The 15,219-nt window shown below is 34.3% G+C and overlaps 1 protein-coding gene across 1 annotated transcript; it reads left to right on the forward strand.

The window, feature by feature from the left end:
• The first annotated feature begins 1,246 nt into the window (after window positions 1-1,246).
• On the forward strand, window positions 1,247-3,667 carry LOC130710373 (fe(2+) transport protein 1-like). Its single transcript, XM_057559606.1, has 3 exons — window positions 1,247-1,886; window positions 2,703-2,852; window positions 3,144-3,667. The coding sequence occupies exons 1-3, from the start codon at window positions 1,302-1,304 to the stop codon at window positions 3,450-3,452; spliced, it is 1,044 nt and encodes a 347-aa protein (XP_057415589.1). The 5' UTR covers window positions 1,247-1,301; the 3' UTR covers window positions 3,453-3,667.
• The last annotated feature ends 11,552 nt before the right edge of the window (window positions 3,668-15,219 follow it).

Below are 15,219 nucleotides of genomic sequence, written 5' to 3' on the forward strand. Positions count from 1 at the left end.
TGGACTGAGCGAGACCCTAGGGTCCCTCGCCCAGAGCGCCAGCTTAGGGCGACGAGCAGACGAAAGACTTGGGCCTCCTCCCAGAGGCCCAATCGGCCCATTAGGAAGGGATAGAGGCGCCAAGCCCAACTCCACATCTATAAATAGGGGATAATACCAATTGTAAAGGACTCTTGGCTCATTTGTGAAATAACAAGATTGAAATTCAGTTACTTTCTCTCTCTAAAGCGGTTACGCTCTCATTCTCTCTAGGAATCTCGCATCACGTTCCTTACACTCTAGGTACTATATCTCATCTCAATGTTTATGGATAGAACAATCTTTAAATTTAACTTATTTACGATTAGAATAATAAGAGTAATAATAATCAAACCCTGGACTGCTTCGTCATAAGTCTAATCTCATGTTATGAAAAATTTAATATATTAGGTTGTAGACACACGGATTGTTTTAATAATTTATTGAGGTTCATTCCACTCATACCTCTATATATCTTTTTGCTTCCTCGGAAAATCTCACACCTCTATATGTGAGAGATATAAATAGAAGAGAAAAATGAGAGATGATAACTGGCGTGATAGAATAAAAAGAAATAAATAAATAAAATGAACATAATTGAGATGAAACAAAATATATGTGAATATAAAAAAATTGATTGTTAAAGCATATTCTAGATTTTAAAATGGGAAACGTCCAAAGACAGATCCAGGTTAAGTAGGTGGGGGCAATTTCCCCCACAAGATTTTATTGTTCAATTGTAATATTTATTGTGTCATCATGTCAATTTTTTTTACTTTTGGGTTGGTTAAATAACCGATGAGGGTTACTTAACCTCACCCTAATGGACCAATAAAATTATTTATAAATAAATTAATAAATAAAATATGAAAATTATATTACACTTATCTTTAAATGTGATTGATCCACTTAGTATTATAACTTATTTAATTAACCCAAATCTTTGCATAGTCACTTATACAACCCTAGGCCTTTTACTTTTCTTAACCTTTGTTGTTATCCATATTTCTCTTTTCTTTTTTCCATATAGGACTATCAACATTTACCATCCTGTTAATTTATTTTTCTAAACAAAAAGGTCTCTAATAAAACAAAAAACAAACCAAAAGTTCTGATCCGTCACTTAAAACATCTATATAAAGAAGTTGAATGCCTCCACCTAAAGCACGACAAAATAGCGAGATCAACAGTTTGACCATTATAGCCCACTAGAATGACCATCTTCATCATCATCCTCACCCTTTAGTAACTCTTGTTTTTAATGCTATGAGTATTTTGTCAAGATGATGTCTGTCACCTTCATCCTCATCCTCACTCTTTTCACTTCCCAAGCAGTGGCTGATTGTGCAATACAAAAAGTAGACAAATGCCACAACAAGGAAAAAGCTCTGCCTCTCAAAATCATAGCTATCTTCGCTATCTTTGTTGCTAGCATCCTTGGTGTGTGCCTGCCCTTGGCGACGCATTCAATCCCTGCTCTTGGCCCTGAAAGCAATTTCTTCATAATCGTCAAGAGTTTCACAGCTGGAATTATTCTCGGGACCGGGTTCCTTCATGTTCTTCCTGAAGCATATGACCAGCTCTGGTCTGAATGCTTGCCAGAGAAACCATGGCATGAGTATCCATTTCCTGGGCTCGTGGCTATGTTTTCTGCAATAATTACCATGATGGTGGATTCTTTGGCTACTAGCTTTTGTTTCAAAAAGCATAGAAGACCTGAAGATATTCCACATCAGGACCATCATGAAGGTGGAGATCAAGAGATGGGTAGTGTTGTTAATTTTGGGCATCCCCGTCATCGACCCCATCAAGAGATCAATGCATCAAACAAGGAGTCCCAACTTATGCATTTTCGTGTAGTCGCCTCGGTAAGATTGCGTGTTTAACTCGTTTAAAGTTAATCACATGCATGTAAGTGTGTCTTTGTATACGAGTTATCTCTCTTCGTTTCATGTCACATCATATACTACATTTAACATATCTTTTTCACCTGATTCCTCCTCTCTGAAGGTGTAGGTGGAATTAATTGCGAGAAATTTATTTTTGATAAGTTTAATATCTCTAAAGAGCCTTTAACCTTGAAATGTGTGAATGTTTCAGTTGAAGCTCTTGAATGATCTTGGGTATGTTCTATACATAGTAAAAAAAATTTAGTGAATACTAAAATTGTAATAAACAGAAGTGTATAATTTTCCGTAACTTTTACGACTAATTACCAAATTTATTAATATTACTCTGATTTTTCATCATCAATCCAAACATACACATATATCAAAGTCTTAAGATATGTTGGTAATGTCATATCTAATTATTAGAAAAGTTTAAACCTTCGGGCAAAATACACGTATGTATATATATATATATATATATATACACACACAGTATGCTCACTCACCTAAGTCATGGTCCAAGCTTTGTCACTTGATGCCCAATTGGCTCTGGCTCTTGGGTGGAAACTCCACAAAAACAAATTTTATGTAGAAATTCACATTTTTATTAGAATAAACAAAGATCAAGTTCCAAACTACTTGTGTGCAGACGTTTTAATATCATAAATTAACTATTCTAAAAGTTTAAGTTGTTCTAATGAAAAACAAAGTGATCATGAATGGATTTTGACTGCAACGTCAGCATGAACTTGTGCTCCCTTTAATATTCTAAGCAAACACATGTTTCAAATGCAGGTTTTAGAACTTGGAATTGTTGTTCATGCAGTGGTGGTAGGACTTTCCATGGGAGCCTCAGACAATACATGCACAATAAAAAGTCTCGTGGCCGCCATGTGCTTCCATCAACTGTTTGAAGGCATGGGGCTTGGTGGATGCATTCTCCGGGTAACACCTCATCATAATAATGCGGGTTTCAAAACTATTCTAGAATTTCTTGTGAAGTCCGAATCAATTTATACTCAATTAGAAGTTTTTATTCATGAAACAAAAGTTGATCCAAGCATACCAATAGTTCATTTCATTTTATATTGAACATGTTTGGATATACACGTAAATTGGCGCATATTTACTTGAAAATGCACTACAAAAAGCTTCAATAACTTGCATCCAAACTGGTACATTGTGATAAATATACAGCCCTTCAATGCCTCATAAATTAGTTTTTCTCTGAAACAGGCTGAGTACAGTATGATGAAGGTAGCAATCTATGTGTCCTTCTTCTCAGTGATAACCCCACTTGGAATTGCCGTAGGAATGGCAATAACCACAATCTACAATGAGAACAGTCGAGGTGCACTCATTACTGTGGGATTGCTTAATTCAGCATCTGCTGGTATTTTAGTCTACATGTCTTTGGTTGTCCTGCTTGCTACCGATTTTATGAGTCCAAGGTTGCAGGGGTGCATTAGGCTTCAATTAAAATCTTACGTGGCAGTCTATTTGGGTGCAGGTGCCATGTCTCTCGTGGCAAAATGGGCTGCCTAATTTTCCCATACCTACTTTTTTAATGTTAATTAATGAACCTCTTCTAAGTTGGCACTGCCAAGCTTTGATAAGGAGTTTACCATGTGAAATAGGAAGTTTGATAGTGATGTGATTCGCGATCAAGTTAAAATGATTTTCTCTAGATTTGTTACTTTATACATCAATGAATTCGAATTCATGTTAATGTGTTGTTAGCACTCACTCTATTAAGAGAAAGTCTTCATGGACACAAACCCACCCACATTATTCTTAGACACATTCAATCACAAAATTACACCGCACTAAAATATAAAAATATAAGAAAAACTTACAAAATTTATTAGAAAACAAAAAAGCCACCAAAAAGTTTTTTAAAAGTTTTCTCATGATGTCTTGTTTTATTTATAGCACAATCTTAGTTCTATCTTCATTTGTGAATTTGGATAAGCAATCTACTAGAGGTGTATCTAATACAGGGGATTAGCAGAGGCCAATTTTTTTATTAATTATAATTATTCTTATGTAGAATCTTTTTTATTCTTAGTTCGAGATTTTTCATAATCTTATTTGACCCCCAACGAAAAAAATCCAGGATACATTGATTTTCTGTTTTAGTTTTATGGTTGAATTTATATATGTTTTTTTCTTTATCAACCTCTTTCTTTTTCTTTAGTCCATGTTCTTTACCTTCTCATATAAGGAGGTTAGAAGAGAAAACAAAGCAGACCCAGAAAGCGTTGGTTGCAATATTATTGGAACACCTCATCTCTTTTCTCACATATCACATTTTATGTTAGTTAACCACCGCAACTCTTCTCTATCCAATACATTTTTCTTTATCCAAAGTTGTATTTATTATTTTTATTTCTTGTTACTAAAAGAGTATAAATTAAAGCATTTTAGTTAAATAGTATTATCAATAAATGTCACATTACTCTTTGTTAGAAATTTGGGTATGATAATCCTGGATAACTTCAAAGAATCGTGTTCGTACACTTTTCGAACAAAGTATTTCGACCCTATTCTTGTCTGGGTTCACGAAATCCTTGTTAGGATAATTCTTGAAAAACAATCTGTTTCTGGCAATAGAGAACATATCAGGAAAGTAGAGAAAATGTATAGTTTCTGTTTTCTGTATCTAAAACTGAGGCCAAATGACTCATTATATTGGAGTGTGTTTGGGGCTCCGCCCCTTGGAACCCCGCAATCTAATCGCGGTCAATTATGTGTTGGCTCAACAAGCGTGCACTCCGCATAGGGGTGGAAATAGGCCAGGCGGCTCGTCAGGGGCCTATGGCTCGGCCCGGCTTGACTCGTTTACTAAAAAGGCCAGGCTTAGGCTTTTTAAAAGGCTTGTTTAACTAAAAAAGGTCAGGCCCAAACAATTTAAAAAGCCTATATGGCCAGATAGGCCGGCCTACTTATATATTATCCTAGGAATTTAGCCCGGCTCCGTGCAGTGCACGGACGAGCAATTCTTCAATTTATCATATTTATTCAATAATTTTATTTAAGTCCATCATCTAATTAAATCACATACCAATTATTGTAACATTTACTGTACTTAGAAACCATAGCCAACATTGATGCTAACACTTTAAAAATATTCAAGGAAAATGTAAGCTAACAGAAAGTACAACAATTAAAGAAAAAGTCTTTAACATAGCAAAAAAGGATAGATAAAAGTAACAACATCTCCATAGAACTACACAGTAAAAACATACACCTTAAATCTATTTGACTGCACCATCCTCCACATCTGCATCTCGTGCTTTGTAACATAATTTCCAAGCCTCTCAAACTTACTCTTGTAGAACTGATACCACGATGCACGGACGGGCAGTTCTTCTATTTATCATATTTATTCAATTAATTTATTTAACTCCATCTATCTAAATCACATACCAATTATTATAACCTTTACTAATCACAACACTAAATATGACTTAACCGAAACATAGATATCAATGACTAATTATAAATATTAATATGTATAACAAAAGTTGTATTTTCATTTATCTTTGTCAAAATAACTTGAACACAATTACAATGTTAAGGTTTATGTTATAAATATACGAAGTCTTAGACTGAAAATGATGAAAATCTTTTCACAACAGGGTATGGTCAACAATATACATATATTCAGAAAGATATTTCAGTGTCAAATACACATCAAAAAAACACAGAAAGTACTAATTTCCTTATTGTACAAACTAACTCAAGCAATTGACCTATTTACACAAGAAAATTGCTCCACGCTAGTCATGTAAACAAATGATGATCAAGTTAAAAAATTATTTTAATCTACTTCCAAGTATGATTACCTTTGAGAGCAGTTGGGGGTTGGTACATGAAAATCATGATCACTGTTACTTGTGTACTACTAATTAGTACATTATATGTACTGTGCTGATAAGTTAAATAAGTAAATATCTTACTTGGATGCACAAAGAAGAAGAGATTAAAAAATAAAATCTGTCAAATACCTACTTATCACATGATAGAAGATATACAAAGAGATAGAGCTGAACGTCTCTTCTTCATGTTCGGCAATTAGCGGCAACAACGACGCTAACGCGAAGCCTAACTGTTGCACAAAGTAGGACGAACACAAGTTTGTCCATTGTTGAACAGGAAACGAAACAAATCTCAGATCACAAACAATGGAAGGCTGAAAAGGGAAGGAGAGAAAGTGAATCCAAACTAAAAGGGAGAGAATAAGAAAATTAATTTTATGACGAAAAATTCACGTCTCTAGAAAAAAAAAAACAAGACATGCCCTAGCATTTAACAAAAAATTAAATTTCCTCACTCAACAAAAAATATTGGGCCGCCCAGAGTTTTAGAAAATTAATTGACCCACAAAGCTAATTTCTAGTTAACAAAAAAAATAATAAAATAAGATAAGTTTCATAAAAAAACTCTACACAATTAGGACAAATGAAAAAAAGCATGCCTCACTCAATCCACATGAAATAAGTGGACCATCAAAACATTCAAGTAAAACAACTATCTTACTTTTTTTTAAGAAATATCATAGTTATCAAATAATGTTAATACATAATTCATCCACAAGCTTTGAACCTTGTATCATTCACACTTAACCCTTCTCATCCCCTACGTCAAATTAGTCCTATCACTTCGGCTAACATTCGAAGAAAAACCTAACTTTCACTTCATATTGAATTCCAAAGCTAAATAATATCAACTCTAAAAATACTATGACATATAATAAGAAATATATTCCAATCTTAAAAGTGAATCAAAAATATACTTTTAATAAATCTATTTGTAACAGTGTTTCATCCACAAGCTTCGAACCCTGTACCATTCACACTTAACCCTTCTGATCCCCTACGCCAAATTAGTCATATCACTTTGGCTAACATTCGAAGAAAAACCTAACTTTCACTTCATATTGAATTCCAAAGCTAAATAATATCAACTCTAAAATACTATGACATATAATAAGAAATATATTCCAATCTTCAAAGTGATTCAAAAATATACTCTTAATAAATCTATTTGTAACAGTGTTTCATCCACAAGCTTCGAACCCTGTACCATTCACACTTAACCATTTTGATCCGCTACGTCAAATTAGTCCTACCACTTCGGCTAACATTCGAAGAAAAAACTAACTTTCACTTCATTAAATTTCAAAGCTAAATAATATCAACTCTAAAATACCATGACATGTAGAAAATACCATGACCAAAAGTATGTAAAAACATACATATAGAAAAATCAATGAAGCTAACCTTCTCCTTCTCTAGAGTTACATATAGACAAAGTCATAAGCAGACTTTAAGAAGGAAAGTTGTGTTATCAGTTCTGATTTTGATGGCGATATTTAGTTTTAGCTTTTTTCTACTTCACCTTTTGTGTCTTGCTTGCCGCAATGACAGTTAGTTGTCATTCTAGAAGATTATGTTGCTTTTACTTAAAACTCTGTAGATTTATATTTCATCAGTTAGATTTCATTACTTCGGTTCTGGTAATGTACATTTCAAGTTTCTCTCAGTTTTTCTACAATTGATACATTTTATACTTGGAGCTTCCTAATTTATCCATGTGTTTAAGTATACCGCTATGGAAAGAAATCTTATTCGAAAAGGACTTATATTTTGTATGCAAAAATCAACTTGTTGACCATGAGATTTTGGGGTTTCAAAGATAGTAGTCACCCACTTGAATTTGTAACCTTGTTATAGCAGATAGATCAAGTAGGGTTGGAGTATTCATGCCATAGGGCACATGAAAATAATTGGTAGTTATATTTCAAAATAATAGAAGATCGAGGAATAAGGGCTGGTTGTATGTATGAAGGTTATAGACACTCAGTTCAATTAGGTGGAAAATATCTAACTTCTTCTAAAGATATGCCTTGTGTGGTTTAATCTGATTCAGCCATAGTTTATAACTTTCACTATCCAGAAACTAAATGATAAAGTGTGACACATATAGGGGCTTCCCTTCTTAGAAACTAAATGATAAAGTCTTGTTAATAAAAAAAGATGTATGAAAGAGGAGGATCATAAAATCCATGGAATGCAGAAAAAATATAGAAAAGGAATCAATAATTCATATAGAATGTAACCTAACCACTTCTAAAATTGCCAGCTAAAGTACATGTGGTTGGTGAATAGAACTATCTAACCAGAAACAAACATAAGTAAATGATAAGTACATAAAACCGGTAGGAACTGCTCCAAGGGGAACCTTTATTGAAATATCCCAAATCTCCCTCTGATGCAGTACTGGCACCAATTTTTCTCAGCAAAATGGTGACACACTCACAAACCCACAAAAAAGAGTTGGCCCTTTTCAGACAAAGCATAAACAGTTCAACACCTGAAATTTTAACTGTGTAAGCAAGGTAGTTGTAACCAAGAAAAACTTTAAATGTTCCAACGTGGACAACAAAAGGAATAGAAATATAAAAAACAAATCATGTTTACACAAGTAGAAACTTGCATTTTTCTCAGTAGGTTCATTCAATTCAAGCAAAATCTCCTACTTTTTTCAATCATGTCATTCCATGGCAAAGCAAAAAGGCCTTCATCCAACCACTTCTCTTTGTTTCCAGCGTTCTGCACAACCCATGATATTCCTTTACCTCTTGAATGCACTGGTAATATAGCATGACCAAGAGAAAGTGAAAAAAATAAGACTTGCACATTTAAGCAACAAAATGATTCGTCCATTGCTCACTATAACATTCATCAGTTCCCATTCATAGTTAGCTTCACATCATCCATTTTCATTAAAAAAGCACAGCTTCTGCCAATAAACAAATAACTGACACTCCAATTAAGGCTTAACCACACATAAGAGAAAAGTCTTAAAGATAAAATCCAAATCAAAGCTGGAAGAAAACTGAAAAATTGAAAGCTACTGTTTGAACACAGAAAATTAATACAACTATCACTCTTGAAGAGCACATCCTAGTCCCACACACAATAGAGTTCCAAGCTGATATCATGGAAAGAATGAGGTTATCACACATGAATAAAATGAGCATTTGAAAATCAAAACAATGACTTGATTAGCAGTATAAAAATTTGAAAACTTCAGCAAAAAAATTCAATTCACATGCGATGTCTCGTCGTGCCCTTATCTCCTACATGTTTTTCAAAGAGAAAAGTTGAAGAAGTGGATTTACCATTTTTTTAAATTTGTAACCTTACATAATTTGCTTCTTGCGCCAATGCCTAATTAACACATCAAGAAGAGTAAACGTCCCTGTTAGAAAATTTAGAGTAATCTAGTCACTAAAGCTCAAACACTTGAATGTATAAGAATTATATATGAATTTCATCTTAATTTCAACATATTCTTATTGACAGAAAAAAATATCTATTATTTCTCTTGCAAAGTTTAACAAATGCTAACATAATTTAAAAGAAAAAAAAAACATCTTTCCAATTTTATTTGCTTCATTACATAAACGTAAATCCCCATGACCACTACATTGTGTAAATGTTAGTCATTGACTATGAAGCACGGAATCGGATACGGACACGGACATGATACGGACACTGCGACACGGCTAACATTCAAAAAGTAGGATACGAGGACACGGCGTATATATATTATATATATATATATTATTTATTAATATATATATATATATAATATACACACATTCTCAAATCAAGACAAATTAGGGTCTATTTATAAAGAAAACATAAAACAACATCCTATGCTCTATACTAATGAACTTATTACAAAAAACTAAGACTTATTTTACAAAGTAAGCACTATGTGTAAATGTAAAATGTATTTTATAATAGTAATATGAGTGTCCCATAGGTGTCTAGCCAACAAGAGGTGTCGGCTTGAAGTGTCCGAGTCGAAGAAAAAAAAAACGTTTTGCTCGGACACCGCGAAAAAGTGTCTGATACGTGTCGTATGGGTATCGTACGAGTGTCGGTGTCCGACACGGGAACACACCTTCTATGAGAAGTATCCGTGCTTCATAGGTCATTGAAAAAACATTCTTGTCAATCAAACATATAGCAAAACAAATTTCTAAACTAAAAATAATAGTTATGTTTATCTACAGGTATGATGCATACAACCATGCACAATTAAATAATAACTTCCCCAAGAGGTCCTTTGGTGGCATTCAAACAAATGGCTTCAAGAGGTTCTTCTTGCATTTAATATTTGATGGAATCCTTACCATAGAAGTTAAGAACCATACCTACTATGATGAAGGGAGAGAAAGATCAAAGAAGAAGATTGACCAATGTGCACAGGTGAGGGGGAAAATGGAAAAAAAAAATATAATAAGTTAATAAGAACAATAAAAAAATATAAAGCAAAGAAGGACAATAATCCTTTCTCAGTATTTTAGTCCCTCTTTCTCAGACTAAGCATATACAGTGAACTGCACTCAAGAACCAAAAAATAACTCAAGATATCTCTAAAATCATAAAAGGAAACAAACTAAATAATGACTATATAAAAGAAGGAAAATAAATCCACAACAGGGATTAAAGTAAGAGTTTGGACTTTGGAGCATTCATCTTGAGAAGATAGCATAAATGGTTTCTTTTAGCCAACTAATGGACCTGAAGGCAGCAAGCAAAACTACATGAAGAGGGGTATAGTGTATCAACAGTAAAGAAAATTGATCTCCCTTTGCAGTGGGTTGTTAATAGATGTTTCCATGCCTCTGGCCAATAAGGATTCTACCTTAGCTCTGAAAAACTACATGATAAACAAAAAGATAGAGAACAATTTAAAGCCATTTAGTATTATATGTCTTCTACTTAGGTCCTAAACTGACCTCTATAGTTCTATTAACTTAAAAGGATCAAGAAGATCATGCAAATCATCAAGAGCTTTGTTGTTGCTCCACCAAAAGTATAGGAATCAACTTTTCAGATTTCAGCTTTTTCTTTATCAATCACAATTTTGATAATTTGATCAGGACAATAATATATGAAAGAATCAATTACATGGATAATGAAACCAAATGTAAACCAAGACAACATCAAACATACTAACTGCAAAGTATATAGAACATTATAACTCATGAAAAAAGAGACAAATATGTCAACACGTATTAATTTCTCAATCTAAATGTGATGAAATTATACAACACCAACAATTTCACTTCTCTTGGTTGCACACCATTGGATATTATCAAAAGTAAACACATTGACTCTTAAATTTATAAGTCACATTTTTTTTAGATAAGCATAAGTCACATGAATCAAGTGAATAAACTAACCTTGGATAATTTGAATTGATGTTTTGGTCACCAAAACTAACCATCAACTTTACCTGCAGTAAGGAGAGAATAAATCTATGATAAATAAAGCATGGAGATGTTACATTATGTGTTAAGCAGAATGCTAAATTAAAGAGAGAAAATGTAGCCATAATTGAATGACATACAACCTTTGGAGGAGAAGCCTTGTGAAGGGAGAGCACCACAAAGATTGAGAGTTGTGGGAATATTTATAGGCAACTTGATCTGAAGAGAAGATCTTCTGTAAATCCTTCCTAGTTTTAATAATCAAAAGAATTATTGAAATCAAATCACCCAGACTTTACATTGTAAATCCTTGTAGTATTAATATATTACTATAGTAGAGATTAGAGAACTACTAAGTACTATCAAGTTTCAACTATGGTATCAATCAGCAAACTGCTAGTCATTATCCATTATGCATCACCTAGCACTGATAGAGCACTGCTAGGTGATGCATATGCATAATGGCTGATGATTTAAAACAAAAGGGGATGTTATGTGAATGGATGTTAGTGATAAGTTATGCTGTGTTTATTAGTATAGAAATTATAACAGTTACTCATGAGTTAAGCTGTGTTTTTATTAGCTTCTATAGGGGCTTTTAGATATTATTTTTCGATTGTAACATTTTCTATAAATCACTCATTACTTATGCAAATTTTAGGTGGGAAACAATATTTGCATCTTATCATCTAGTGGAAGAGTGGCATCTTGTGATGGAACAATTCATATTTGGAATAGTCAAACAGGGAAGCAAATATCAATTTTTGCTGAATCCCAAGCAGAACCTGACCATCCTACAAACCATTAACCCTCTTTGCCAAAAATTAACAGTGACCAGGCAAATGTCCTTAATTTGAATACACTATCAAGTGAAATATTGTTTAGTGCTTTTGACTCAAGCCTTTATACTTGTATACATCTATTAGACTCTAGTGAAACTCTTGTAGTGGGCACTGGTCATAATATATTTTCCTGTATTGTACAGGTTTATTTACGTTGCTTCATATTTGGAGGGGGAATCTAATGAAATAAGATGCTAGCGATTTTTTCATCTACCAGTTATCTTGACATACTCCTAAGAATCACTCACAGGTCACTCATAAAAAAAATTCTGAAACAGAGAAATTTTTTTTCACATTTTTAGTGGTTATACATACAAATCAAAAGGCAGATAAACCAGCAGCAGAAAAACATGGAACAACAAGAAGGAAAGTGTCTTCCCCGAATACAGAAAGACAGACCGCATTGTGCTCATGAAAACTGCCAACTGCATCAAACGTAGCAGCCAAAGGAAATCAAGCAAACTACAATCACTAATATATGACAAAGGGGGGAATCAAGCAAACTACAATCACATATTGAAAGAACCAAAATCCATGGAAAGAAGAACCAAAATCCATTCAATCAAACAAAGAATCAAACGCAGTTGAGGGAAATCAGGAATTGAGAAACTAACGCAGTTGAGGGATGGGAAGAAACACCAAAGAATGGCAGTATTTATAGAGCAATTGAAAAGCAGTACAATATATGAATAGTGAGATTTATCGGGAAAGTGATGAATTGCGTAAAGGGAATGAACCTGCTGCACTTGTACTGAACTGACATGATCTCTCATCATCTTGGCTTCTGATTCTGGTCCTTCTTCGTCAGCTTATGATCATCCCCAAATGTAAACAGTGAAATTTTGTCCTTCTACTTCCACCATCTTCTCTTCTCCTTCTGAATCTAACCTAAACCCTATCTAGGGTGATGATGATTTTCGGTCATCTTCTCTGAACTTCAATCTCCTCTCTTCTCCACCTAATTCTAACCTAATCCTATCTACAGTGAGGGAACCCTCCCACGATGACGACAATTTCGGACAAAAACACTCTTCTCCTTCAACACACCTTCTTCGACAAGATGAATCAGAGCAGAGAAAACGTGAAAGAAAGAACTGCTGACCTCTCTTTGGGTCAGCCCAATGCTAGCTGTAGAAAAAAGATGAATGGCCAAGATTGATTAACAAATTGGGACAAAAAATTTGAAATGAATGGCCCAGATTAAAAGTTCTCTTATGAATAGTAATTTCTTGTCTCTCTTTTAAGATGTAGTAGATAGATTATTAATAATATAAATATAATATAATTATATATAACTTTTTTTAAACTGATGTATACTTTAGTATAAAAGAAAACCCTAAGTCTATGCCCTAACCTAGACTAGAAACGTTCCGGACATATTTAGCATAGCACATCATCAGCCGCACAGGACGCAAGCTGCAGCCAGTCGCCACTGTTGATCTGCCGCTGCCAAGTCCACCTCTCTTGCAATGATATAGGTTTAGTTTTTGAAATGCAATGATACAAGTTTTTTTATTTGAAAAGAAAGTGCAATGACATATAAAATGTATATTAGCCCGCCAGGCTAATGACCTTCTTTTGATAAAATTATCTGTTAAGTTAGGCTTTTAAGAAGGCATATAGGCCAGGTCAGACCTTAGAAAAGGCCAGACCAAGCCATAAAATTTGGCCTATTGATAGACCACAGGCCAGACTTGGGCCACCAAAAGAGAATGCAGCTCAGGCCTAGGCCACGCAAAGCTTGGCTCGACTCGGCCTATTTCCACCCCTAACTCCGCACTACCCTAACTCGTTTCTGAGTTTAACGCGTAATCGCATCGGCCTACAATAAATCACATTACTACTAAAATCCATTGATGATACTAAAATCACCAACACTCTTTGTGTTATAACTTAAAAAAAAAAACATTTTAAAATGGATGAGGTAGTAATGAGACATTATTGTTTTACTTTTTCACTACTATGGCTAGGTATTTCCATAACTGTGCCACAAGAAGGTAATATACATTTCTTGCAAAGCTTGGGAATCTGCTCTGTGGGAGGGATAAAAAACATGGGCTAGGATTCATTTGGATGGCTGCTATGTAGTTTATTTGGAATACCAGAAACGGATTTAGATCTTCTCCTTCCAGTTGTGTCTCTAGCCTCTCTCCTGCAGCTATTTCAACCATAGAGATAGAAACAGAGAAGACAAGATTCCCACGACTTTTAGTGAATGACGGGAGAAATTGGGGAGGGGAATCAGTTAATTTTTTACTAATTTAGGAGAAAACCAATTAAGTTCAAACCATAAACATCATTCAGTAATACAGCCATGATAAATTTCATTCAAAATGATAAATAATTCAATCTGATTTGAGTATTTGACATACCTGTTTCTCTAATTTCGTTGAATTCGTTCAAAACTTTCTCCCCATGTTTCTGAGACAATTTTCCCCTCAAATGTTAAATAATCAATTTCTCTCATACTCAATCAATTTCAAGGGCTCTGTAAAAGGATGAAGAAGGGTGTGTGGGAAGACTTTGACAGCACATACAGAGGAGATGATGAAGCGCCAGGTGGAAGACAGCGCAGACGACACAAATAGCGGACATGGCGGTGGTATTAATGGTGGGCGAGATAGAAGAGGCAGTGACGTTGGGGCGGTGTCGCGCTGTGTAGTCGTGTAACAAGTGAGAAGAAACTCATTTGCTAATTTTTAATTATTTAATGTTTGATAAATCTGAACCGTTGGATAAATCTAATGGTAAAAAACACTGCAGGTGAGAGGATGGAGAGACAAATGGCTGGAGAGGATTTGACCCTTGTAATCATGCAGCTGCCTTATGTGTAGGCTCGTTGGATCCTACTCTTTTTTTCATTGGTGTTGTGTGTATCTTGGGCTGTTGTAACGTGTTGGCCTGTTGGGTGTCTTTGTTAGGTCTGATTTTTCCCTTCTGTTGCTTCCGTTTGACTAGTCTCTTAGTCTTAGTCCTTGTAGTTTCATGTGAATTATCTTTGTACTGAGTTTCGAGTACTCCCTTTACTCCTTATTTATACATTCTTTATTTATACATTCTTTGGTTTATCAAGAAAAATATCACTATGGTTGGCAAACTCTCTCTACCAAGTATTCAAAGTAACTGCGTATACAAGAACTCGAAATCTGCTTAAGTTATAGATAACAACTCCATG

The sequence above is a fragment of the Lotus japonicus genome, chromosome 4, assembly GCF_012489685.1.
Source record: "Lotus japonicus ecotype B-129 chromosome 4, LjGifu_v1.2".
Classification (NCBI taxonomy): Eukaryota; Viridiplantae; Streptophyta; class Magnoliopsida; order Fabales; family Fabaceae; genus Lotus; species Lotus japonicus.

Excerpts from the sequence above, each read along its gene's own strand:
- LOC130710373 (XM_057559606.1), top strand. The coding sequence starts at position 1,302 with ATGATGTCTGTCACCTTCATCCTCATCCTCACTCTTTTCACTTCCCAA. Across the intron at positions 1,887-2,702 it reads ATTTTCGTGTAGTCGCCTCG|GTTTTAGAACTTGGAATTGT; the intron begins GTAAGATTGCGT and ends TTTCAAATGCAG. Across the intron at positions 2,853-3,143 it reads TTGGTGGATGCATTCTCCGG|GCTGAGTACAGTATGATGAA; the intron begins GTAACACCTCAT and ends TCTCTGAAACAG.